Here is a 25,362-nt window from a genome sequence, read left to right on the forward strand (position 1 = left end):
ATTAATTTGTTTAAAGAGAAAGATAGAAAAAGAGAAAATAAAAATACTAACTAAAATTTTTCAATTAAGTTAGATTATAAATAGAAGCTCTATATTAAAAAATATATTCAAATAATTATATCTAATTATTCATTTCCAACACAATAAGATAAAATGAAAAACCCACATCTCTTTTTTACAACAGACACGCGAGCCTGATTAGAACTTGGGATAAAATAAAAATTGCTCCGGTTATTATTAATGTATTTAAAAAAAAATAGGCTGCACATTCTAAGGAATCCCACGACCGCTCTATTTCGTTCTATTACCCTCTTCTTGACAATCGATGTATCTCAATTATTACGATGCGATGCATGTGAGAGGCGCGCAGCACGTGACCGTAGGCGCGGCGAGAAGATGCCTCCTTCGCCTTTTCCATTCCGTCGAGGTAGGCACGGCCCCGAGTATCGCGTTATATACCGTTCCTTCTCGTGGGCATTCCAAGCGGGAATTCTCGAAAGCCAGTCGTCTTGTAGAAACCGCGGCGCGGCTTGTCCGCTCGCCGGTACTTTCGACCGGTCGTAAAGTCGACGTTTCGCAGTTCTACGCGCCGTTTCAGTAATACGAAATTTCGCCCCAAAAGCGAAACGCGAAGCGTCGTCGTCGCCGAGGTGCATTGGTAACCCATCTGGAAACCCCGACGGACCATCCATAAAATTCTGGTGAGTTATGCGCACAATTCTACCTATCCGTCTACCTGTGCGAAATCGACGGTCCCTTCTGCCAGGCATCCATCCTTAACGTTGAATGGAACCGTTCAACCGTTCAATATTTCAATCGTCGCTTGAAATATTCGAGACATCGGTTCTCTTTAACGAATATTTATGGTCCCGACTTGTTTTTACCGAGCAAAATGTGTTTAGTGTAAACGTTTATGCATGTTGCGTTATTGAAAATACATGATATTAATATAAATATATTGATCAAATTATGTTGAAACCTTTCGTGTTTACGTATTGCTCATATAACATTTCTGAAAAGATATAGGATATTATTGATTCTATTTGTAATTTCATGCATATATATCTCAATGTTTATATATGTATTTTATTTCTTCAAATATTTTCTGTAACTAGATGACACATAAAAAATTATAAATAAATTGTCGCGTTTTATAAATGATCTAAAACAAACTTAATGCATTATTATTCATCATGAATTATACATATATCCTTTAATATATGCTTATGATAACATAAATAGATATCAATAATATTACTGCATGATATAATCTAAGGGAAATATCAACATATTACTGACATAATTTCACATTTTATATATTATTTTGTAATATTTCTATAAATTCAGTAATCGAATGTTAATAAATTGCAAAGATCAATTTATTCACTATTATAAGGCATTCGGATTATTTGAACTTATTCGTGTTAAGTTTAGAATCCACATTACTTGTTTGAATGATGTCAGTCTCTCGTCATCGTAAAATATAGCTATTGAACGAATTACAGATATTCTAATTTTGTCGCTTATATACCAATTACGTAAAAAGATTTTTCTTCTATTGACATTTGAGAACCAATTTAGATGATTGACATATTTGATCGATCATGCAAAAAAAAATAATATTAAAATTCAATCAAAAGCGAAGATTTATTTTAACCAAAGTTTATCCTAAAATTATCACGCTGATCGTTCTGTCATTCATAATTTGTCTTCCAAATTGATTTTTATTTCGACAGTTTTGAAATTAATAATACTGCTTCGTCGCTATATTGAGAAATCCATTGCTAAATATAATATTTATTGTTAAATATTTAAAGAAGTTCAATAACCATTCAGAGGAATTTAAAATCTTGTACAAAACTTTGTCAAACGTACAAGATTATTTTCAAGTCGTCGTATTAATCGATATTTTTATTTTGGAATTAATCTTCGAAATTAATTTCGAATATAGCCTCGAGTGTTTCGACGGAACTTCATCTCGCTACATTTAGAAATCGATTGTTAGATATGCGGTATCGTTTGCGAAATGTATCTTGCGCGGTTTCCGAACACCGAGAAAACTCACGAACGAAAATGTCAGGGCTGCATCCATTTGCATGAGCGATTCCTTTGTCTCGATTCCTCTCGACCAGGGCGAGGCTCGACGTTTCCGCTTTGGAGCCTTCGATTATCGCTACTAGCGGACCGTGTCATCGCGAACGAGACCCGTTTCCGGGATCCTCGATCGATTATCCGCGTCGTGAACAATGGCTTCTGCGTCACGTCGCTTGTATAAGGAATGTAAGGTCGGTCGATGCAAAAAGAAACCACCGTGGCTTATCGCCATCAGGTATATACAGTGAATTCGAAAATCGACACTGGACGATCTCTCCCGCGGCGCAATAATCACAGCTTAATTAAGCTGAAAGGACCACGATGCAACGCGAGCCCCGGGCAATTTTATTTTATTTTATTTTATTTTATTTTGTTTTGTAAACGCGTTTGACTCGCTCTACTTAACCGGTGATTTAATTTTCACTTTGCGTCGCAATTACAAGCTTTATCGCCATAGTCGCAATTAAACTGCTCTCCCTGATCATCTTCACTGTTCGCGAACATGCGGCGCGCTGTCATCATCGTCATCCTCGTTGGCGTCTTCGTTGTTGTCGCGGCCTATAATAATCTCTCCTGGTTACTCGACAAGCGACGAAAATGATGATAGCCGATAACCACGAGAAATTTCTAAATCCGAGACGAGAGATCGGTTTTTCTGCTCGAGAGATCGTGGCAGTGAATGACGATATTTACAAGTACTCGATGTATCAATCAAGGGAACGAACGCTTTTTTTATTTACGCACAAGTTAATTCGCACATTGAAATCATTAGATTTGAGAGACCTCGCACACTCGATCAAATTTTATATCGCATATTATCGATTATTGCTATGTAACTATTATATTCATCTTTACATTTAGTTTATAAATTATTCAAGCTCGAGTGAGAATGTAAGCTTACGAAAATCAATAAGAACATAATATCTCTCGGAGAGATCGTTTCAATCAAACGAGTTAATTATACGGTTCTTTATGTGATACTTGGTATCGATTTTAGGATAATATCTTTTTACGATAAGAAGTGATACATAAGTGAAATGTAGCGCGTTTTAATTTTTCTTCTTGACAGATGCCACTTTCGCTATGCCCTAATTACGACAATGTGGGCAGTTTGATATTTGCTGCAGGTGCTGCTCGTCGATGCATGGATCGCGATTATGCACGATTGGCTCCGCGTTATTCATCTAATAGTGAAAAAAGAAAGGAATAAAATCGTAAACCGCACCGCAGTGAAACGTTAATGTTGATATAAAGCTTCACTTTGCCCAGAAATTATCGGAGTGAAATTGATAGTTACACCTTGCACCTACAACAAACTTCGAAATCAGGTCGACAGAAATAATTGCCAGTGTCAAACAAATTCCGTTCGGCAGAGCAATGTAACTTAAGAAAGTCAGCTATTAGAGGGAACGCACTTAGTCCTCTTGAGCCCATAAATTAACCACAGCGGTATTGTGATTTCAATTAAGTGATTTATTGCACCACATTAGTCTGCATAACGTTCTACATTCAGCATCATTTCCGTAATTGAACCTTTACGCCGAGCGAACTAATTCCGAAGGTGCAGCGTCGCTTTTCATTCAAATTTTCACCGGGAAACGTTTCCGCAAGGAGACGAATGAAATGGATAGCAAAGAGATTCGAAATTTGATTGTTTCTTCACAAAAAGAGTAGCCTTTCACCTTCTTAAATAATTAAAGAGACTCGATTCTCTTCTTTCTTCTCGCAAAGTTTAATCAGCTTTATCCGTTCCAAACAAATATACTTTTTAACGATCCGGCTTAGCTCCGTCTAACTTGAACGAAAAGCAGCTTTCTCTATCGAAGGGTCCCGGCGGCCCCATAAGTTTGACAGTGTATTACCCGAATGGCTGGTACTTCCTCATCGATACTCGCGAAAGTATAAGTACTCGGAGTCCGGTGAATCGTAATATCAATGGCTGGTTATAATAGTGAACGAGTCTCACGAGTATCTTGCATTTCTGGACGAGTATGACGTTCTCAGCCTTTCAGTTCGCGGCGGGAAAAGTGCTTAGCTTAAACTTTCTAAGCGTTTCACGTCGTGCCGTATCGCGCTTCATATTTGGCTCCGAGGTATATACGCACACACATGGAGAGAAAGATAGAGAGTGTAAGTGAGTGAAGAAGAGATGACAAGAGGGAACCTATATAAAATCTGGGTCCGTCATCGGGCAACGCCGATAAAACCGCTCGAGGCTCATTTATGCGCCTCGTAGCCGATTACATTGCTAACGCATGTAATTAGAACTCCATGCACGCTCGCGGAGTCCATGCAGTTCTCTCCCTATCTGAATCGCTTAATTACTCCCTCGTTGAAAAATCTTCCCTTTTTTTCTCCAGTCGGCAGAAGCTGAAGTCGCTCCCGCGCAGTTTTCCCTTTCTATTTATTCAAGACTTTTTGTATAATCTCTGAGTTCTTGGAAAAATGTTATCCTTATTCGAGATTTGGTTACGCCCTATTTTGCTATAAACAATTAATGTTAGAATCTACGATTAAAGTGAAAAATCTGTAGGTTTGTAGATAATATATTTCAAGAATTTGTTGCATATATGTATACATATGTATACATATTATATTTTGATACATTAGATGAATTGTCTATTAGAAAATGATGTAATATATATTGCAGATAATAAGAGAGAGATAGTGCTATTGGAATATTAAAATGGAAGAATTATATTAATATATTATGTATTATATAATTTTCCTCTTCTAAGATTATTATTTACAAATCCATTTAAAAAAATACGAATTCCACTGCACCATTGCCATTACGACTATCGGATGTATATGTCAGCTATACGGACTTCCAATTACATACCAGCTAGCATACTATAATTTCTTAGAATCTACAAAATGAGATATATGAAATTGATGGTGATATTATGCGAATTGCCATTTGTAGTACAGGAAGTCATGAATATGATAGAATATTATATATGAATGCAGTAAAACGAACGCGGCTATTTACTTTCACAAATAAATCGCTCAGGTAGCTTCATGTAGATAATTTTTATACGTAATTACATTTCCGTACACGAGATATCTGTTAACATTATTATTAATTAATAAATATACTGTAATGAACAGTACAGGGATATCATTCGCATAGCATCAATCATTGTAAAAGATATCAAACATTAAATTTTTTAATGAATTCATTAATTATTCACAATTATAAAAATATTTTAGATAATAATTCGGATAAAATGTATAATTTTTATACTCTATTTTTAATCTTTCATGAATCAAGAAAGAGAAGACGCAGCAAACTGCTATATACATATATAATATAATTGCATTGATTATGTTACGTGCACCGGTTTGTTTTTAATTGGCCACAAATACATAAACCGTTCCTCTGCTTGCTTGCGAAATCATATAATTTTCATTCGTGGGGATCGCATTGGTAACGCAACAAACGCAAGTGAAAAGTTTCGGTAAAATCGAGGACGCTGATGTTTTTCAAACATACAACAGAATTAAAACACATTTATTAATATATTTATATGCATGCGTGTCGATGTAATCTAATAAAAACAAACCTCTCGACGCAGTTGGCACGCCATAATAAATTGCTGTTGAGAATCAGTAGTTAAATAAAAAAAAAAAAAAAAAAATAATATATTAAAAAATGTATTATTATAAAAGCATACAAAAGAGAAGTATTCTCTTTATCAAATTCGCGTGAGCCAAATTTATAACGAAATTTAAGTTGTACTCTTGCCAAAGAATAATTCTGACAGATTGGAGATGCGGCACACGATAAGGTTGCATGAATAATACCGTTACGATCATCATCGCGACTCGTTTTCTATCAGCGTAATGTGTAGGTGTAAGATCGCGTTGACGTTCCCAAATTGTTATGCAAATATTAGATGACGGGCGTATGGGGCCAGCACTATTTACCTCTTACACACGGTCGGCCGCTCGCGGTCAACTGCAAGTACCGTTGCTTCGTGTTGTCCGGGAACTCTGATGTATACATACACATACACGGGCGCACACGCTCGTAACCACGAATTACACGTTGTACGCCCGCGCATCCGTAAACAGAAGTCTCCGTCGGAACAATAATTCTTATGATTATGGAGAAAGGAGAGATGAGAAGCGGTCAAGCGCCCATGCAAAGCCGTTAACCAGCGCGTCTTCGTCGCGAAATTTGCTCGTGTCGATATTCGCGAATAAAATGTATGTACGTAAATTGTCTCCTACTTTCACGAATATGAATCCCAGAAATGACTAAGAAATTGCGATGAAAATGAGGGAAAAATCTCTATCCAATATTGTACACTACAGTTTGCGTTTATAATATTACGGTCAGTTGCTTATGACCCGTTAAACTTTAAACGTCTCATTTCTTAAGGTCAGCGCACATTAACGGTATATTCAGTAATGTGTTATATGATATACATCTATGTCTTATATTATGTAATAATAATAATAAAATCATGAAAATTAGATTTATAAATATGTGAAATTAATTTGTTAAATATAATAATTTTAATAATTTCTTTTTTATAGAATCGAATTTGTTACATATACGCGTTTATTTTATACTGACAATCCCAAAATCATTGGATGGTTTCCGTAACTGCAGTATATAAATATTATTTTTCTGTGAAAATGTCAACGACAGTCATTAATTCTCATAATCATTTTACTTTAATATACATAAGTATATATTTCCTTTTATTATTTAGTTAATATATAAACTCCAAATTGAAATTCTATATATCCAAATTGAAGTTGATGGAAAAATATGATTTCAATAAATAATTTCTCTTCCGAAAACTCAATTCGACAAATTCTCTCACGTTTTATTTTACTTGAAAACTAGAGGAACCTTTTTATTGACTCGACATTTTTATTGAGGAAAAATCGAAATAGACCGCACAATGCGAAAAAAAAAAAACAAAAAAAAAAACATTTAGTTGGTTTTTGTGGGTATGTGTGTATTGTCTTTCAAAATACAATTTTTAATCTAGGCGCACATAGGCAAACACTCACTCGAGCTTAGCTGAGTGTATGTGTGTTTGTGACGTGTTTCCCAGCCAGTTTTCCACACGTGAAATCGAAGGAAAAAGCCCGTTAATTCTCCGTAGCAGGACGTGCACCTCGCCAGAGCGAGGATAATCATTTGGCATACATTAGTCACAGAGAGCACGCGGACGCTCTTCCTAAAATGCTTCGTTACTCTCAGCAAAATCGCGATTTAATTTCCTTTCTCCTTCCTTTCCTGCACGAACCGATCGTTAAACGCGCAGAAATGCATAGTAAAGTGAGTCGATGATTGACGATGCGAGAGTAATTAGCTATCAAGTCGCGTTAATTACCGAACGATAATCACTGATGCAACAGTGCAGTGTACTTGAACGTAACATCGCTTTGGTTTCCCCGGTACGGCGTTACGTACGCTAAGTAATGAATCTCTCGAGAGATCGAAGCCCGGATATCAATATACGGACGAATGACTGCATCAAGAGCGAGATAATGCGCTCTCAGTTTGAAAGATTAAATATACAGAACACGCACACTTTCATCGTGCTATCATTACATATACATTTGTTCAAGTTCTCCATACACTTTCGCGAAGAATTTGCTAGATTTTCTTTATACACGAGCGATTAAATGCCACACTGACCCGAATAGATCGCCTCCTAATTCGCACTCGCGCTATTTGTTCGCTCGAATCGAATCGAATTGATTAATTTAGTTTCCCCTGCGTTTCTCTCTCTCTATCTCCGGGAGGAAATTGCGGAACGCTAAAGAGTCAAATAATTAACGAGCGTTAATTGCGTGCGCAAACTCTACTCAGGGGCTCGCAAAGCGCTCGAGAGACACCGGCCTTAATTCGCGTTAAATAAAAATTATCGCGTATTTAGCTTTGCCTGGATGCCAAACAACGCGCGCGGATATACATACATATACATGTGCATTCGTATATATTTGCGGATGAAAGTCAAATGCCTGGAGGCGATTATACCTCAGAGCGATCTCTGATGAATGCGCGCGGCCGCTTATTTTTTATCGGGTATAACGGGTGAACGTGTCGCAGCAGCTGTGCATATCTCTCTACAACATTGCACACGTGTTAGCGATATAGGAAAGGAGGATCGTTGCTAACCGCGAGGATAGTTGCATACTACTATTCCCATGGAGGGAAAGCCTTGTCTCTCTCCCAGCCGTCCCTTCGCGCGTATACCCGTTGTAACTTCCAACATTCCAACTGGCGCACGTCGACTCACGGCGGACTCGGCACTAGCGATTAATTGAGATGACATAGCCGCTTATTAGCATGGCGTTGCAATATGCAAGTTGCTCCCATCCGGCGCAAGTCAATATTCTCCCTTCAATTCCAATCACAAATATAACCAATCTTGAGATATGTTGTACATTGTAGTTTGCATTATAGCATATTGTTATTAAACTTTTTTTAATCACTTCAAACGCTCTCTCATTTTTTTCTTTTACATCACGCAGGAAAAAGATATCACTTTCACGTATTCTATTGTTGAGGCTTTAACAATTCGCAATTATTTTATACGTAATCCAATTATGATATACATGTTTAATTTAGTATAAAACAAAGATTGACAATGTATAAGAGAACATTTTTCTCTCGTATTTGATTTTATTCGTTTTCTTTTTTTCCTTCAAGTGAACGATGAGCGACGTGAATTACGAGAACAGCTTTTATTACATTGTAGAAAAAATTGATTATATTATATAAGTTATTTTAAATATTTTACACAAAATACTCTTCTTTCAAAAAAAATTTAATAACTTTAAATGAGACGAATATTTCTCGTATAATCTCATATTACGCACGTTTTTAAAACTTAGTGTATGTACGCGCATATTTTATATAAAGTACATATTTTTATATGTATATTTCTTGAGATATACGTTTATTTTAAAATAAAATTTAATTTAGAAAGCTATTATAGCACGACGGTTTGTTATTAAATTATTCCCGTGGCTCGCAATTAGAATAATCAATGTAATTTCCGTCCTGAGAATTGAGGGACAAATGTCATACCTATAGTCAGACACGTTATATATTCAATTCCAAACCTAGAGAGAGAAATCATTAACGAAATAATTACGTGAGAATTTCTCATTTACGGAGTACAAGGATATTGCTTTGTATTTATTTATTATGTAATATTTTTCCTTGACGCTGCTTAATAAAGAAAATACTGCATGTAAATATGATTTTTACCTTTTTCAGAAATATTAGTATATGACAATGTTTATAATTTCTCTTTATATAAATAATATAATTTATATATCAGTATTTAATTCATTAATAAATATAACATATTTGATTAAGAATTTTATTAAAAATATTGTATTATATGTATTTAGAAAATATAAATGCAATAATTGGTGTCACATAACAGTTCTCGAGGTAATAAATCAAGCATGATTAATCAAATTTATGCAGATATTTTTGAATAAAGATAATCAATCCAGCTATACACGGTATAATAAAAATGTGCCGCTACTTCAGGAGCGTATTCTATTCATCAAAATGAGTAAAAAAATTCATATGAACATATGTCCAAAAATTTGATCCTTTCGTCCTGTCAGGACACTTGACAGTTTACTGCTAAGAGACAATTTTTGAAAAACAATTTACTCATTTTACTTAAGAATGAGTTATTTTAAACTATGAGAATTATTTTTACTGTTTTGTATTAACTAAAATAAAATCATACGTCTTGTAATTTATTATTTAAAATTAATATGACTATAACGTGAAAACGTGCATTTTCGAGTATGAATTTTTTGCTCGTTTCGATGAGTAGAATCTGCTTTTAAAATAACGCATCCAAATTTTTGTTACACCCTGTATATCGCAGATACGACGTTCTTCGACGTGAAGCTTCTAGCTGACGCTCGAATTCTGGAGAAAGTCAATCACGATAATACGATCCAGCAGGAAGAGAGAAACGTGCTGCGTATGCACACTTACATTAAATTTGCACACATGTGAGGATGGACGAATTCCATGCAAAAGTGATGAAACGTATTAATTTCAGCATCGAGAGTGACAAACTACGCTAATTTATTAGGCGTATATGTCGAGGAGTACTTCGTTATGACCGATGTGCAAAATCATGTTTCGCGATCAAGATTTGTTATCGAGAAATGACAGAGGGGTCACTAGTGATACACGTGTATACAACTGTCACTTCTATTCTACAACAAATATTATATCCCTGCAGCAAAACTGCGACGTCTTCCTGACATTTTGACGGATACGGAAAATCGTGTGACTGCAGTCAACTCGATCGGAAGAAGATGTCGCAAAAGAAACCGCCTAGTTTTTGTGCAAACACATCTCAAATGCCAAGCTAGCGTTCTTTAATATAAAGTTATGACGCTTTTTATACATCACTTTTTCGCACATCTCTGTTTGCTTCGTATATTTATGCGGATGACATCTTCGAAGAGGGGAAATATCTATATGTGAAATTTCTTATTTTCTGAAATGGACACGTATGTGGATTTGCTCAGCAATGACATGAAGACTTTTTTTTTTACAACAAGCAAACGCGTATATTAATACAAAGTACTCGTCAACGGAAATGTTGTCTTGTGCAAAAAGAAAAAGTTGGTGTAGGAGGATATGATAATAAAAATAAAGTATCCCCTACTTTTTTCAGCCTTCTCTCCGTGCGTCATCTTTAATCAAGGGACTTCGAAAAAATGCGGATAAATGAAACATAAATAACAATGTTTCTTTTCATTTCGCCGGAGGGGATACTGAAAATATCAGAAATGTGAATGCGCATGCGAGAAAGCTTCTTGAGAATGCTACCGTGCAATATGCGAGGCAAACATCGGTTTCACGTCTCGGTATATCTCTTTTACAGCATATACGTATATTTATGTCTGATATGCATCGGACAATGCTCTTCGAGAGGAATGCATCTACCCTTTCGTGTGTGCGAACCGACGTTTACATACCGAGAGAGAGAGATAGAAAGAGAGAGAATAATGTTCTCTCAGAGAAATTCGTACGAACTATATCGCAGCTGTCTTGCTGTCTTGAGTTGTGCGATCGATGAAGTTTTGCTTCCATCTGGGATGCCAAGGAATTCTAATCTCACTCTTAAAATAAATTTTTAATTTTCCAATCTTCATTTTTGGCTTACTTTTGATTACTACGATTTTTATATTTCCATATTCGAAATTTCTCGGATCGAGAATTAAAAAATCCGGATGAATATTTTGCTCTTGTCAATCAACTTCTATCTATACTTAAGAGAGATATCTAGATCCCCGGACATCGCATTAATCGTTCTAATCTCACTCTTAAAATAAATTTTTTCAATCTTCATTTTTGGCTTACTTTTTATTACTACGATTTTTATATTTCCACACTGGAAAAAAAATTTTGTTGGATTAACAAAAATTCTGTTCGAAAATGGACGAAACGGAATTACTAGTTGAATCTACCAGAATTCCTTTTAATGCAACAAGAATCTACCAGAATTCCTTTTAATGTAACAAGCATCTTGTTTGTACAACAAATCAGTTTGTTAATGCAAACAAGATATTTGTTGTATTAAAAGGAATTCTGGTAGATTCAACCAGAACCATTCCGTTTCGTCCATTTTTGAACATAATTTTTGTTAATCCAACAAAATTTTTTTTCAGTGCATATTCGAAATTTCTCGGATCAAGAATTAAATCCGGATGAATATTTTGCTCTTGTCAATCAACTTCTCTCTATACTTAAGAGAGATATCTAGATCCCCGGACATCGCATTAATCGTTCTAATCTCACTCTTAAAATAAATTTTTTTAATCTTCATTTTTGGCTTACTTTTTATTACTACGATTTTTATATTTCTACACTGGAAAAAAAATTTTGTTAGATTAACAAAAATTCTGTTCGAAAATGGACAAAACGGAATTACTGGTTGAATCTACCAGAATTCCTTTTAATGCAACAAGAATTCCTTTTAATGTAACAAGCATCTTGTTTGTACAACAAATCAGTTTGTTGGTGCAAACAAGATATTTGTTGTATTAAAAGGAATTCTGGTAGATTCAACCAGAACCATTCCGTTTCGTCCATTTTCGAACAGAATTTTTGTTAATCCAACAAAATTTTTTTTTTAGTGCATATTCGAAATTTCTCGGATCGAGAATTAAATCCGGATGAATATTTTGCTCTTGTCAATCAACTTCTCTCTATACTTAAGAGAGATATTTAGATCCCCGGACATCGCATTAATCGTTTTAATCTCACTCTTAAAATAAATTTTTTTAATCTTCATTTTTGGCTTACTTTTTATTACTACGATTTTTATATTTCCACACTGGAAAAAAAATTTTGTTGGATTAACAAAAATTCTGTTCGAAAATGGACAAAACGGAATTACTGGTTGAATCTACCAGAATTCCTTTTAATGCAACAAGAATTCCTTTTAATGTAACAAGCATCTTGTTTGTACAACAAATCAGTTTGTTGGTGCAAACAAGATATTTGTTGTATTAAAAGGAATTCTGGTAGATTCAACCAGAACCATTCCGTTTCGTCCATTTTCGAACAGAATTTTTGTTAATCCAACAAAATTTTTTTTTCAGTGCATATTTGAAATTTTTCGGATCATGAATTAAATCCGGATGACTATTTTGCTCTTGTCAATGAACTTCTCTCTATACTTAAGAGAGATATTTAGATCCCCGGACATCGCATTAATCGTTCTAATCTCACTCTTAAAATAAATTTTTTAATCTTCATTTTTGGCTTACTTTTTATTACTACGATTTTTATATTTCCACACTGGAAAAAAAATTTTGTTGGATTAACAAAAATTCTGTTCAAAAATGGACAAAACGGAATTACTGGTTGAATCTACCAGAATTCCTTTTAATGCAACAAGAATTCCTTTTAATGTAACAAGCATCTTGTTTGTACAACAAATCAGTTTGTTAATGCAAACAAGATATTTGTTGTATTAAAAGGAATTCTGGTAGATTCAACCAGAACCATTCCGTTTCGTCCATTTTCGAACAGAATTTTTGTTAATCCAACAAAATTTTTTTTTCAGTGCATATTCGAAATTTCTCGGATCGAGAATTAAATCCGGATGAATATTTTGCTCTTGTCAATCAACTTCTCTCTATACTTAAGAGAGATATTTAGATCCCCGGACATCGCATTAATCGTTTTAATCTCACTCTTAAAATAAATTTTTTTAATCTTCATTTTTGGCTTACTTTTTATTACTACGATTTTTATATTTCCACACTGGAAAAAAAATTTTGTTAGATTAACAAAAATTCTGTTCGAAAATGGACAAAACGGAATTACTGGTTGAATCTACCAGAATTCCTTTTAATGCAACAAGAATTCCTTTTAATGTAACAAGCATCTTGTTTGTACAACAAATCAGTTTGTTGGTGCAAACAAGATATTTGTTGTATTAAAAGGAATTCTGGTAGATTCAACCAGAACCATTCCGTTTCGTCCATTTTCGAACAGAATTTTTGTTAATCCAACAAAATTTTTTTTTCAGTGCATATTCGAAATTTCTCGGATCGAGAATTAAATCCGGATGAATATTTTGCTCTTGTCAATCAACTTCTCTCTATACTTAAGAGAGATATCTAGATCCCCGGACATCGCATTAATCGCTCGATTCACGGTGCGTGAATCGCAAAGACGCCGTGCGATGTTCATTATAAATAGCGATCGGCGAGAAAGCGCGAAGAAACACCGCGGGAGAAAATGTCCCCTCCCTAGTATACGATACGACCTGAAATACGACGGCCCGTTTAATCGATTCTAGCGGTACATGGTTCCGCCGCTATTAAATCAGCCAAGCGAGGAGGAACGAACGCGCACGATTTTCATCGATTGTCGGAATTCCGCTGTGTGTCCATCGGTCTATCTCGCGAATAATCCCTCCGGCAAGCGATTTTCCGACGAGCGGGCAAGCATCGCGGAAAATCGGTGGTAGACCCATAGAGCCTATAGATACAGAATTTAGAAAGGCGAGTGATTCTTCGCGAGCAAAAGCGACTCCGCCTCACCGTTCACTTTTCACAAGAGAACCAATTCTCCGACTACGCTTCTTAAACTCTTTTTCATTCTTTCATCTATCGAATCTCCGCTTGTTAAAAAGCTTCATTCTTATGAACATTGCTTCCCCATTTAACACGGTTCTCTTAAAAATGAAAAAAAAATATATATATCAATCTTCGAGATATATGAAAATGTAAAAAAGTATTAAACAAGTATTAAAAACTCATAAAAATTATACGATAAAACTTTCGAATTTCTCTCTTGAGCGAGCAGATTTATTATACTTATATATATATATATTTTAAGTTTAAAATTCAAAATTAAAATTCTAGATTGACATTAGAAATTTATTACTTACATTAGAAATTGTATTTGCAATTTTGTAAGTACATATCAATTTTTGTTAGATATTTGACTTTCTAATTATAGAGTCTCGTCACGATATAGGTGCATTCATATAATTAACAAATATCTCATTCATCTTGTAAGAAATATGGATACTTGAAATTTATGCCTTCTATTGTTAGCGTTCTATGATAAAAGTGCCATATTAAAGATAATAAAGCACTTTCCTTTGAAACTTATTCATTAGCGCTGCATCACGATTTTCATGCCAGAATATATCTCTTTAATTAATTAGTAATTGTCGCTTTGCGAAAGTTAATGTCGTTATTATCATTAAGTGATATTATCATCATTGAATACCATTTTAGATAACACGTGAAATATATGTATGTATATTCAATAAATAGTCTATTTATCGTTGATTATAATTCTGCAAGAACATTCTTACATAATTATTTGTGAAAATATTTGTATACTATTTCGGCTTTGCAAAAATATGCTGCATGCACTTGCTTTGAACTTGTTAAATATATTAAAAAATTTTAATATAAAAGTAGTATATTTGTATGCGTGGCATAAATAATATTTATAATATACCTATTTAATAAATGAAAAGACCTATTTAATAAATGAAGAGAACTATTTTTTTACTTCATAATCAATATTTTGTATGTAATAATATTTATCGAAATATAAAAACGAGATTCGAAATCAAATGGAGAATATTCATTATTGATCACATTGATGAGCTATGATAGTTCAGACTATTAAAATTAAATCAAATCCGTGGCTGTGTGTGTAAATCTATTAACGATAAGCATTTTTCATAAAATATATTTTTCAATATACAATATTATTTTTAGAGAGAAAAAAAGAGATAATAATATCTAAATTTATTAAGAAAAAATGCGAATGCATGTATTCAACACAGAAAAAGCGACGACAAAATTCATCTGTCACTGAAATGTTTTCAAATTTGAGTGACATATCGAGGTTTAATAAAAAAATGAATCCGTTAGCCGACGATTAACGATTGTTCCTTTTATCTCGCAGATCTGCTGTGGCCGCAACTAGTCGCACAATGGATGTTGAAACCGGGACCATTCTGGCCCTGCAAATATTGGCTCTGTGCTCGATAGTCGCAGCTCTATTGGCCTATCTGATGCGACAGTCCAGGAATGCAGCCGATGAGTACGAATCGCGTAACAAACGTCACGTACTCGTCACCAGCTGTGACACATGCGTAGGCTTGCAAATCGCCATCGCGCTTTACGAGGCCGGTTACAAGGTAATAACGATCGAGAGGATGGAGGAAGAGTATATGGCATCTCTGCCATAAATTACCCGCGCTACGTAAACTTCTCTCGTACATTTGCCCTCCCTCCGGTTGTGTTATACCACACAACCGCCGATATTCTGCGGTTGGTAAATATTCAAACTCGGATAAAAGAGGGAGAGAGAGAGAGAGAGAGAGAAAACCACGCGGAATGTCGAAGGTTGTACAAAATAACGGCTCGCAGCTTCATTGCGTGGGAATCGTACTGAATGTTTTTGTTGTCACGTCAACTAGTGGGAAACCAGTATAGGATAGGCAACTGTCGACAGTTATTATATTATTGTAACCAATTGTGATTTGTCTCTATATATTGCAAATTTCTCTGTGACAACAATTAGATCGCAGTAATTATTTTCACTATATTTTTATCTTGAATTATCAATGGCGAATGCAATTTGGTACCAAAAAAATATACAATATATATTTTTGTCGAAATTAATTTTGTTCGAAAATTAACATCTTAACTTTCTTCATTGTGGAGAGATGAGAAACTAGCTTTGCAAATAACTGACAGTTCTCTCTCGGACATGCTAACGTTAGAATGGATTGGCGTCAGACATCCTCTCATACATATGTCCACTCTTTTTGCGGTTGTGCAGCCAAAGTTGAACGGTGACGTGCAACACGATGACAACCGGTGAAACGCGATATCTCGCAGCCTCATGTCAGAATCCCTATTATCCCTTCGAGGGTGCAACATATTTCAAATTGTCGGAGTCCGGACTCCAAATTAGTTTCCTTGTGTCAAGGGAGCGGAACATCGGTGAGCCCTTAAATCAGTTCTGCCGACAATCTCTCGACAGATATTCACGTATTCACCTATCTCGATATGAGTATATCGCGTCATGACGCAAAAGCTGCTCAAAATCAAAGATCATCATTAAAAGATGGATATTCGGTAATAAAGTCGGATTCTACACGAGTAGGACCTTGCAACGCGAATTTCATACTGATCTTGCGAAAGCTTTGGCCTTGAAATCAAATCAATACATATTAAAATTAGGTACATGTTCTATATTATATAAATTAGCGCTCTAAAAAAATATAATACTAACACTCGCACGAGGCTGATAATTATGTAATACGCGCAAAAATTTAAAATAGTTTAATTCCATCCCATTATTTTATTTCAATTATAAAATTAATTTTATATTGTCTAATCATTTACTGCTTTTTTTTACATTTAGATTAATGTAGAATTTAATGTAATTTAATGTCGAAATTTGGTCTAATTTAATTGATAAAAGCGATTTACAGTTAATTAACTTACATCATTCCCATATTAGCTAAGTATGCACTTTAAATTAGAACTGAAAGGAGTACGAAACTTTCATGTCGTACAAAGGTAAAATTAATATAGGTCATCTGTGAACGGATTCCAATTGTGGTTCGATTGTTCCACGTGTCTGAAATTCGAGCTTTGGATTACCTCTATTACCTTTTGCGCACCAAGAGCCGCACATGTCAAACGACCGCAGCTGATTTACATGAAGACCGTTAAATGATTTAATTGGTTTTTCCAATTAATAACTCAAAGCAGTACTAAATGAATATGGAAAAGTGCTTTGAAGCGTTATTTAAAATACAAGAACATTAAAAAATATCAAAGTTCCTTGAAGTTAAATAAGTTTGTACTTATATATAACTTCAAGAGTTTGTACTCGGCACATTTAACACCGATTTTCGGAAACTAATATTATAAATAAGAATATTTCAAAAACTATTCAAATAATAACAGTAATATTAATTATCAACAGTAATATTAATAAAAAATTACTTTATATATTATTAAATTGTTTAATATATTTTAGCCTAAGCATTATTTATATAATATTTATTTTAAAATCAGTTGCAATTAGCAGTAATTGAGATCGTTAAATTTTTGTGGAATTAAATTAAAGCAAGCCTCGAAAAAAATGCAAGATTTCATTTCTTATTTAAGATACAGTTCATTGATCATAAACGAGCTCATGTGTCATTTAACATGACGTATCAGCATCAAAGCATAACGCGTTATCGAGCGGTGTTGATATGGCGTGCGTGTAACGGAGTGGCACGCGGGATTGCGGCGACGATGGGCTTTCAAAACATAATGTATATGACGTCATGTTCTCCTTCTGCGACAGGTGTTCGCAGGTCTGCTGGACCCAACGGGCGGCTCGCCGTCGGTCAAAATTCTAAAGGCGATCGAGTCGGAGCGGCAGAAAGAGAGCGAACCCGGAAGTGCGGGCGACAGTAATTCACAACAACCGGAAGCTGTACACGCCCGCGGCCAAATCGTGCCATTGGAGCTAGATCCTACGAGAGAGGACAGTTTGCGCGCATGTTTGGACGCCGTCAGGGCGAAACTTCCTGCCGGCGAAGATGGCAAGATATTTTTTATTATTATCTAGTCTGGTTTCTTCAGTAAAAAAAATTGAATAAAATTAATCGAGAGATAGACACATATCTTTTTCTTGTAATACTATTGTAAAATGAATAAAGAATTCACTGACGAGAGAATTAATCAACGAGTAAATAAATATAGATTTTATATATGATTTAAAACAGACGTTATTGAGAATTAATATTTATTGCAGAATATTTTCCATATGTGTGTAATTAGTAAAATAAAAGCTGTTATACATGCAATATCTTTTAGGATTATAGTGTAAATTTTTTATTTATCTCTCGTAAAAAATTGACACTGAAGAAACCAGCCATTATATGTATACTTAAAGTTATACGATAGAATGAAAAATTTTTTAGGTACAAATTTCAGCATTATTTTCATGTCACTATTTCGGAAAAACTTAAATTCTCTCATATTATGAAGATATTAATCAATGTTGTACTACATATAGACTATGTAAATGATTCATTTACATGCAATCTATGTAGAAAGTGCATCGTCTATGTAAACAACGCTTTTAATAGCTATGCTTTCTCTCCGCTTTAGTTTTGCTTTAGTTTATAATTACTTCCTTGACGTTACAGTACTGGTCCCTATCGTATATTAAAGCCATTCTGATATTAAAATCATCGTCGAAAATTAATTTCTACCTTTTGTTTAATATTTAATTGTGAAACGATTAATATTTTTGTTAATCTATCAAAGTGCAATATGGAAATATAAGAAAAAATATATTCATATAATTTTTATAATTTGTTGTTATACATATAATATTTATGAAAATACATATATTTAATTTTATAGAACACAATTTTGTATATATGTCATTTTATCAATACTTTATATATAACAATGTTAAAAAACAGTCTTTTCTTTTTGTCTTTATTATTTATTATGATTTATTATAGTTGCAGTGTGGAAACTAACAATAGAAAATTCAATACTATATTTCCATATGCAAATTGAATTTTTACTTCATATACAATATATTCTCGTAATTCTGCATTGAAAGATATATATATATATATATATATATATTTCTTGGCTTGTAATATAGCGACAAATATCTTATAATTATATTGTTTTGTAAACACTTTAGTATTTTATACGATGCAATTATCTTTTTTTATATAATTAACTACATGGAGTCATAAATGTACACAAGTAAAATGAAATAATTATTCCTCTTTATATTTAATGTATTGTACAATATATTACGTACGTCCAGTTATTATATATTTTCAACAATTTTCGATATTTATTCAGTAGAAAATTCAAAAGCTTTTATATATTCAATTTTACTTTTATATATGACTTTAATTTTGCTGTTAATTTTATTTGTGAGAAAAGAAAGAGTATTATTGAATTTTCAGAAATATATTTGATATTTTAATGTATATTAAGAATGATTAAAGAATATTTTATATTTCAATGTATTTTCGCGAATAATTTACTTGAATATTTTGTTTTTATCTCTCGTCTTAAATATTTTGGTTTCGAAATTCATAATATTTGTTGTGACCCTCTCAATTCCTGTATTTTGCTCGATTTTATATATGTAATAGATTCATCAATCTTTATCCGGTCGATAAAACCCTGAGGGAAACTTTATGGAACTTACACGACAATACTCTCTAAAACATACAATACATACTGACGTATACGAAATTTGAACTCAGAATGTGTTTTAGTGATGTAATCAATACTTACTATCATAATAATTTAGCAATCTTGTTATAGATTCCATAAAGCAACCCTTAGTGTTTTATTGACTGAATTGATATTGATGAATCTATGACATATATCGACGTCGAGTAAAATGTATTGTGTAAGAGTGTCAGGATAGATACCACAAATTTTAGAACAAAAATATATAAGATGAGAGATAAAAGCAAAATATTCAAGTAAATTATTTAAAATGTTTTGATACTAAATTTTCAATACTTTTAATGTTGAACTTAATAAATTTTTATCCGACAAGTATTTACATAGATTACATGATAAATCTCGTACGATATTGCATAATACAACAAAAATGTAATAGGAAAACACGAGGATATTTCTTTCATTGTATAGAATAAATAAATGCAAACGTCAGCTTCGTAGATCTCTGCTATTTGTTATAGAGCTTGTTCGCTCCGCGAAGCTGTCAGACGAATGTATTCGTTGCGAAAAAATGAAAAGAAAGCGCATCGAATATACATTTACTTAATGTTAGTTAGCGTAGCTAATTTAAGTAAATGGAAATATATTTTTATTATCATAAGTCATGCTCGAGATTGGAAATGTAATTTCAGAGAGATGCTCGATATCATTAGAAACCGTAATTACTCCCTATTTCTCGCTACTATCTGTACATAACGTTCTCGTTAGCGCGAAATCGATACGGGTGAAATTTAAGTTCGGTAAAATAAACTTCGTCTACTTCGTTTCTGCGCGAAGACGATCGCTTTAAGTACGTCAAAGTACTGAACTTCACTTAATTGCAGGTCTCTGGGCGGTTGTGCACACGGGTGGCTTGGTTCTGCCAGGTGTCATAGAGAAACAGACCAGCTCAATGTGGGAGTCCATGTTACGTCATAATCTGGTCGCTCCTCTCAGAACGGCCAGAGTATTCATTCCTCTTTTGCGTATTAAAAGAGGTTCGTTAAATATACTTATTATAAATTAGAGAAACCATTATCTCTGCCGCTGTACATGAAAGACAGTTTTTCATCTCATACTATATATAATAGTTGAAGAAGATAATTGTTTTCTGAATAATGTGAGAAAAATTTTTTATTATTGATTATATTGCGATTAAGATTTTTTAATCAATATAAAGAGTTGAAATTTTGTAAAAATTGCTATAAAAATTATTTTATCTTTTTGCAAATGACAAAATAATTAAAATTATTAACAATTGTAAAATTATATAAATATCATCAATCAGTTTCTTTGCTTTTATTTTAGGGAGAGGATTTAAAGATATAAGATTATTTTTAAATACAATATTTTAAACAACCTATACAGTGACTTTCAAAGGAGTAGCTTATTTCTTCGAGAAACGTTAGTAAAGTTTCCCAATAATTTAGTCTGATTATTATAATTGTAAAATAATAATAGTAACATATAGCTTCAAGTGTAACCAAAATTCTTTTTTAAATCGAGTATTATATCATCCAGAGAAAATAAAGCAATTCGCGTGCTAAATTATATATATTAAAGATAGTTTCTCTCTCTCTCTCTCTCTCTCTTTCCTCTCTCTGTCTGCCAAGCCAGGTTAATGAGAAATTTTGGTCGCTTCTCGAGAAAGTGAGCTGCTCCTTTGAAAGCCGATATTGCACAATAGCGCGTTTATGTCTCGCATAAAGTAAAGTATCTACGCGAGGCGTACAGCGGCAAGACTGATTATTCATCGGTATAGGAAAGCCGTATTCATTCTTTAAGCTGCTTATCAAAAATATCTGTTCCCGCAAGGCCGCATCGTCCTTTTGGGTGACTCCGAGACGAGCTACGGCAGCAAAACGGGCTCCGGATTAGTGGCGTTCAGCGCATCTCGTCGGGCCGTGGAAGGTGCCGCCGAAGCGTTAAAAAGCGAATTACATTCCTCTGGCGTCGACGTTGTGCTTTTGAAACCGCCGCTTGTGAATCCTCTCACTCTTTATGCACCGCCCGTTCTCAAGACGTAAGTGCCTACCAAGTATCAGTTTATGACACCTTGGTTTCGTGGACTAACAAAGACGTTAAGTCGGCTACGCGGGCATCGTGCTTAAAAGTTTCGCGAGTTTTACTTCTCACGGTTTATTTGAAACTTCCTCTCTCTTTTTGTCTTATCTATTTATTTATTTTTCAAGCTCACATAAATCTCGTTAATTCTAATTTTCGAAATTGTACTGTCATTCCCCAGCAAACACCGATATATAATTGTTACATTGCTATAATAAAACAGGAATATAACAGGTAATATAACGTGTACGTTACATGTAACATCCATGTTAGTTGTAATTTCCCACTCATAGATGTAACATTTTAATATAACATATATTACATTGTAGTTATATTGTAATTATATATCAAATAGCACATTGATGTATTGATAAGTCAGTGCTATCTTGGGATATAATGACAATATAACTACAATGTAATATATGTAATATTAAAAATGTTACATCTATGAGTGTGGGAAATTACAACTAACATATACGTTACATGTAACATGCTTAAGTATATAACATTTATATATTGTGTTTGCTGGGTCATTATTCAGTCATGATTTTTTTTTAGAAGTGGAACAACTAGAATATCAAAGATGTGATTTTCTGTTGCTAATCTGGTATTGATAAGCGATGAAGAAAAGACGACCCGTCGAGAATTAAATTCACAATCACACCGCGCACTCCAGAGAGCGTTAATATTTCAAAGTCTTTAAAGTTTGTCCGCCTCTGCTGTGTCAATGCGTCCCGGCTTATGATGGAATTGGCTGTTACGAAGAGTATTTAATTATTTGCAGAGTTTCAGACGTGGAGTCTGGTGTAACAGCCTCGGAAGGGACGTGGACCGCCCCACTATCGATTCATTCCGTGCAGAACGCCCTGATTCCTGCAATTACAACGTCGTGCCCTCTAAGCGTTTACGACATGTCCGTCAAGCCGAGGCTCTTCTGTCGATAATCTCATTTATATTGCGTTAACGAAGTAGCAAAGATCGCAGAATAAGAGTAATAACGTGGAGGATATTTCTCAAATGGTGTGTACTTATATTAATACAATGATGATGCCCAGCAAACACCGATATATAATTGTTACATTGCTATAATAAAACGGAATATAACAGGTAATATAACGTGTATGTTACATGTAACATTCATGTTAGTTGTAATTTCCCACTCATAGATGTAACATTTTAATATAACATATATTACATTGTAGTTATATTGTAATTATATACCAAATAGTACATTGATGTATTGATAAGTCAGTGCTATCTTGGGATATAATGACAATATAACTACAATGTAATATATGTAATATTAAAAATGTTACATCTATGAGTGGGAAATTACAACTAACATATACATGTAACATGCTTGAGTATATAACATTTATATACTGTGTTTGCTGGGTGTACAATCGAAAAGTACGGTAAATGCATGTTTTCCGCAATGTCAATTGCACTGACACTGCCATTTCGTATAAATGCTCTAAGGCATCATAAGCGAGATTTTTCTCTCGTTTTCCGCGTATGAAGATTGTCATTCTTTTTCACATACTCATGTTCCACAAATAATATATCAGTTTCGAATTTGCCCTTGTTTTCCATCCATTTTATATTATGTCTGCTGTCATTTTTTGTATCGAGAAAACGTTTAATGAAACAGCTGAGTAATCTTCGTCACTGATAGAATAAGTTTTGTATTACAGATAACTTTCTCTTAATATTGTGCGTTTTTATTATTTTGTTTCAAAGTCATTTTTTATAGTGCGAGTTATAAAGATAAAATTATCTCAGGAATAACTACTATGTTCTCGTATATTTTGAAGCTGTAGATTGAAACTGAGTTTATCTTCGATCGCGGTGTTTAAATATTTGGTTGTGTGTTACGATTTCGCGAAGTGTATATGTATTCAAGAGGCTGAAACGGAAAATGTGTTTTACATGAGAAATTCTAACAAGCATCTATGTAGATTTAGAAATGTTCTAACTCTACTTTCTACTCGTGCGTGTATAAATATAAATCTATAATATATAATATATGTAGAAAGAATCATCCACCAAAAACTGAACATCTAAAGAAGTTTTCTAAATTCGAAAATATGAGAAAGAGATGTCGAAAATATAATTTGTAAAAGTTAAACGATGCAGAAGCAATTCTTTTTTTATGACCATATTATTTAAAAGTTTTCCAAGCTAGTCAATATATACTTCTTTTTGAATATAAGAATATTTTTCTTCTCTTTTCTTATACCTTATAGCTGGCACTAAAACGAATTTATTCTGTGTCATAAAAATTTTTCTCGCTTTATATTTGCCTCTTTAAATTATACAAATTACATTTTTAATATCTTTTGTACTTTTAAATCTCTACAAGAGAGTTATTCAAGTATTTTATTTCCAGTAAACTACTCTGTATGATTAAGTCGCCCTTTCACGCGAGCTATTTGTATATATAAAACATAATCACAATTGAATCTTTTATTAATAAACTTAATTTTATGTGGAAATAAAATAAAACGTAACACATACAGAATAAATTGCTTAAAATAAAGAAGTTTATACGTACACAACACAATATTTTTTCTACGATATATATACTTAATATTGATAATACATTTTTGTATATATATTTTTTATATCACATTATATATATATATATAAAATTATGGAAAACTTATTTATGCTTTTTAGCTGCGTAATAGAAATATATGAAATATCGTAATTGATGTTTGCTACGTGTAATATATAAATAACCTTCGATAACTGGTTTTAGTATGCTTTTAGTATAAACTTTATCGTTTTTTCGCAAGAAAATTGTATAGTCGGCAAATGCGATGGTTGCTGCTTAACTCAAAATTACGTCGACTTTATTTAAGCGGCAGTTGACTGTAACTTTCATAAATAAAGTACCTAGAAAAATCCAAGCAAAATAGTATGCACGATTTTGCGTGAAGAATATAAGAATGTATATTTATACTTTCTCTAATGAATAATTATAATTTTATGTAATTAGACAGGATTATATTTTATTTAAACCGACTCTCTATATATTTTTAGCGCGTAAAATTCTTGCGTGACTTTGATCGACTATTACAGCACGAAAAAATAACAATTCGTCGAGATAAAACATCTCCACTCGTTAACTACTCGTTCAATTTGCGCGATATTTTTCAGATGCCAATTTTGTAATTCGCTCGACGGTCGATCGTTTGTTAGCGATACGCAACTGGTAGTAATTAGAAACTGCATATGTATTACCTTTCGCGCTGGTGGCAGTAGTTTCCATCACGAGTTTCGCGGATAACTCGGCCGACAACATTGTGAATAATTAATTTGTATGTAGCTTGTTGCGCAATGCGAGTAATAAAATTTTGAAGTAAGATTAACGCGGTGCATAATGCTCTATGCATATATATCAAGTGCAAG

At 33.5% G+C, this 25,362-nt stretch overlaps 1 protein-coding gene across 1 annotated transcript; it reads left to right on the top strand.

The window, feature by feature from the left end:
• Positions 1-427: 427 nt before the first annotated feature.
• On the top strand, positions 428-24,950 carry LOC114928974 (D-beta-hydroxybutyrate dehydrogenase, mitochondrial). Its single transcript, XM_029300369.2, has 6 exons — positions 428-701; positions 15,566-15,800; positions 17,975-18,215; positions 20,730-20,882; positions 21,700-21,907; positions 22,733-24,950. Exons 2-6 carry the CDS (start codon positions 15,594-15,596, stop codon positions 22,890-22,892), a joined length of 969 nt encoding a protein of 322 aa, XP_029156202.1. The 5' UTR covers positions 428-701; positions 15,566-15,593; the 3' UTR covers positions 22,893-24,950.
• Positions 24,951-25,362: the final 412 nt, after the last annotated feature.

Source organism: Nylanderia fulva, unplaced genomic scaffold (assembly GCF_048542155.1).
Source record: "Nylanderia fulva isolate GAGA-0341 unplaced genomic scaffold, ASM4854215v1 Scaffold3, whole genome shotgun sequence".
Taxonomy (NCBI): Eukaryota; Metazoa; Arthropoda; class Insecta; order Hymenoptera; family Formicidae; genus Nylanderia; species Nylanderia fulva.

What these genes read in the sequence shown, in the direction of transcription:
- LOC114928974 (XM_029300369.2), top strand. Translation starts at nt 15,594, where the DNA reads ATGGATGTTGAAACCGGGACCATTCTGGCCCTGCAAATATTGGCTCTG. An exon ending in TTTACGAGGCCGGTTACAAG is followed by an intron (nt 15,801 to 17,974) that starts GTAATAACGATC and finishes CTTCTGCGACAG; the next exon opens with GTGTTCGCAGGTCTGCTGGA. An exon ending in TCTTTTGCGTATTAAAAGAG is followed by an intron (nt 20,883 to 21,699) that starts GTTCGTTAAATA and finishes TGTTCCCGCAAG; the next exon opens with GCCGCATCGTCCTTTTGGGT.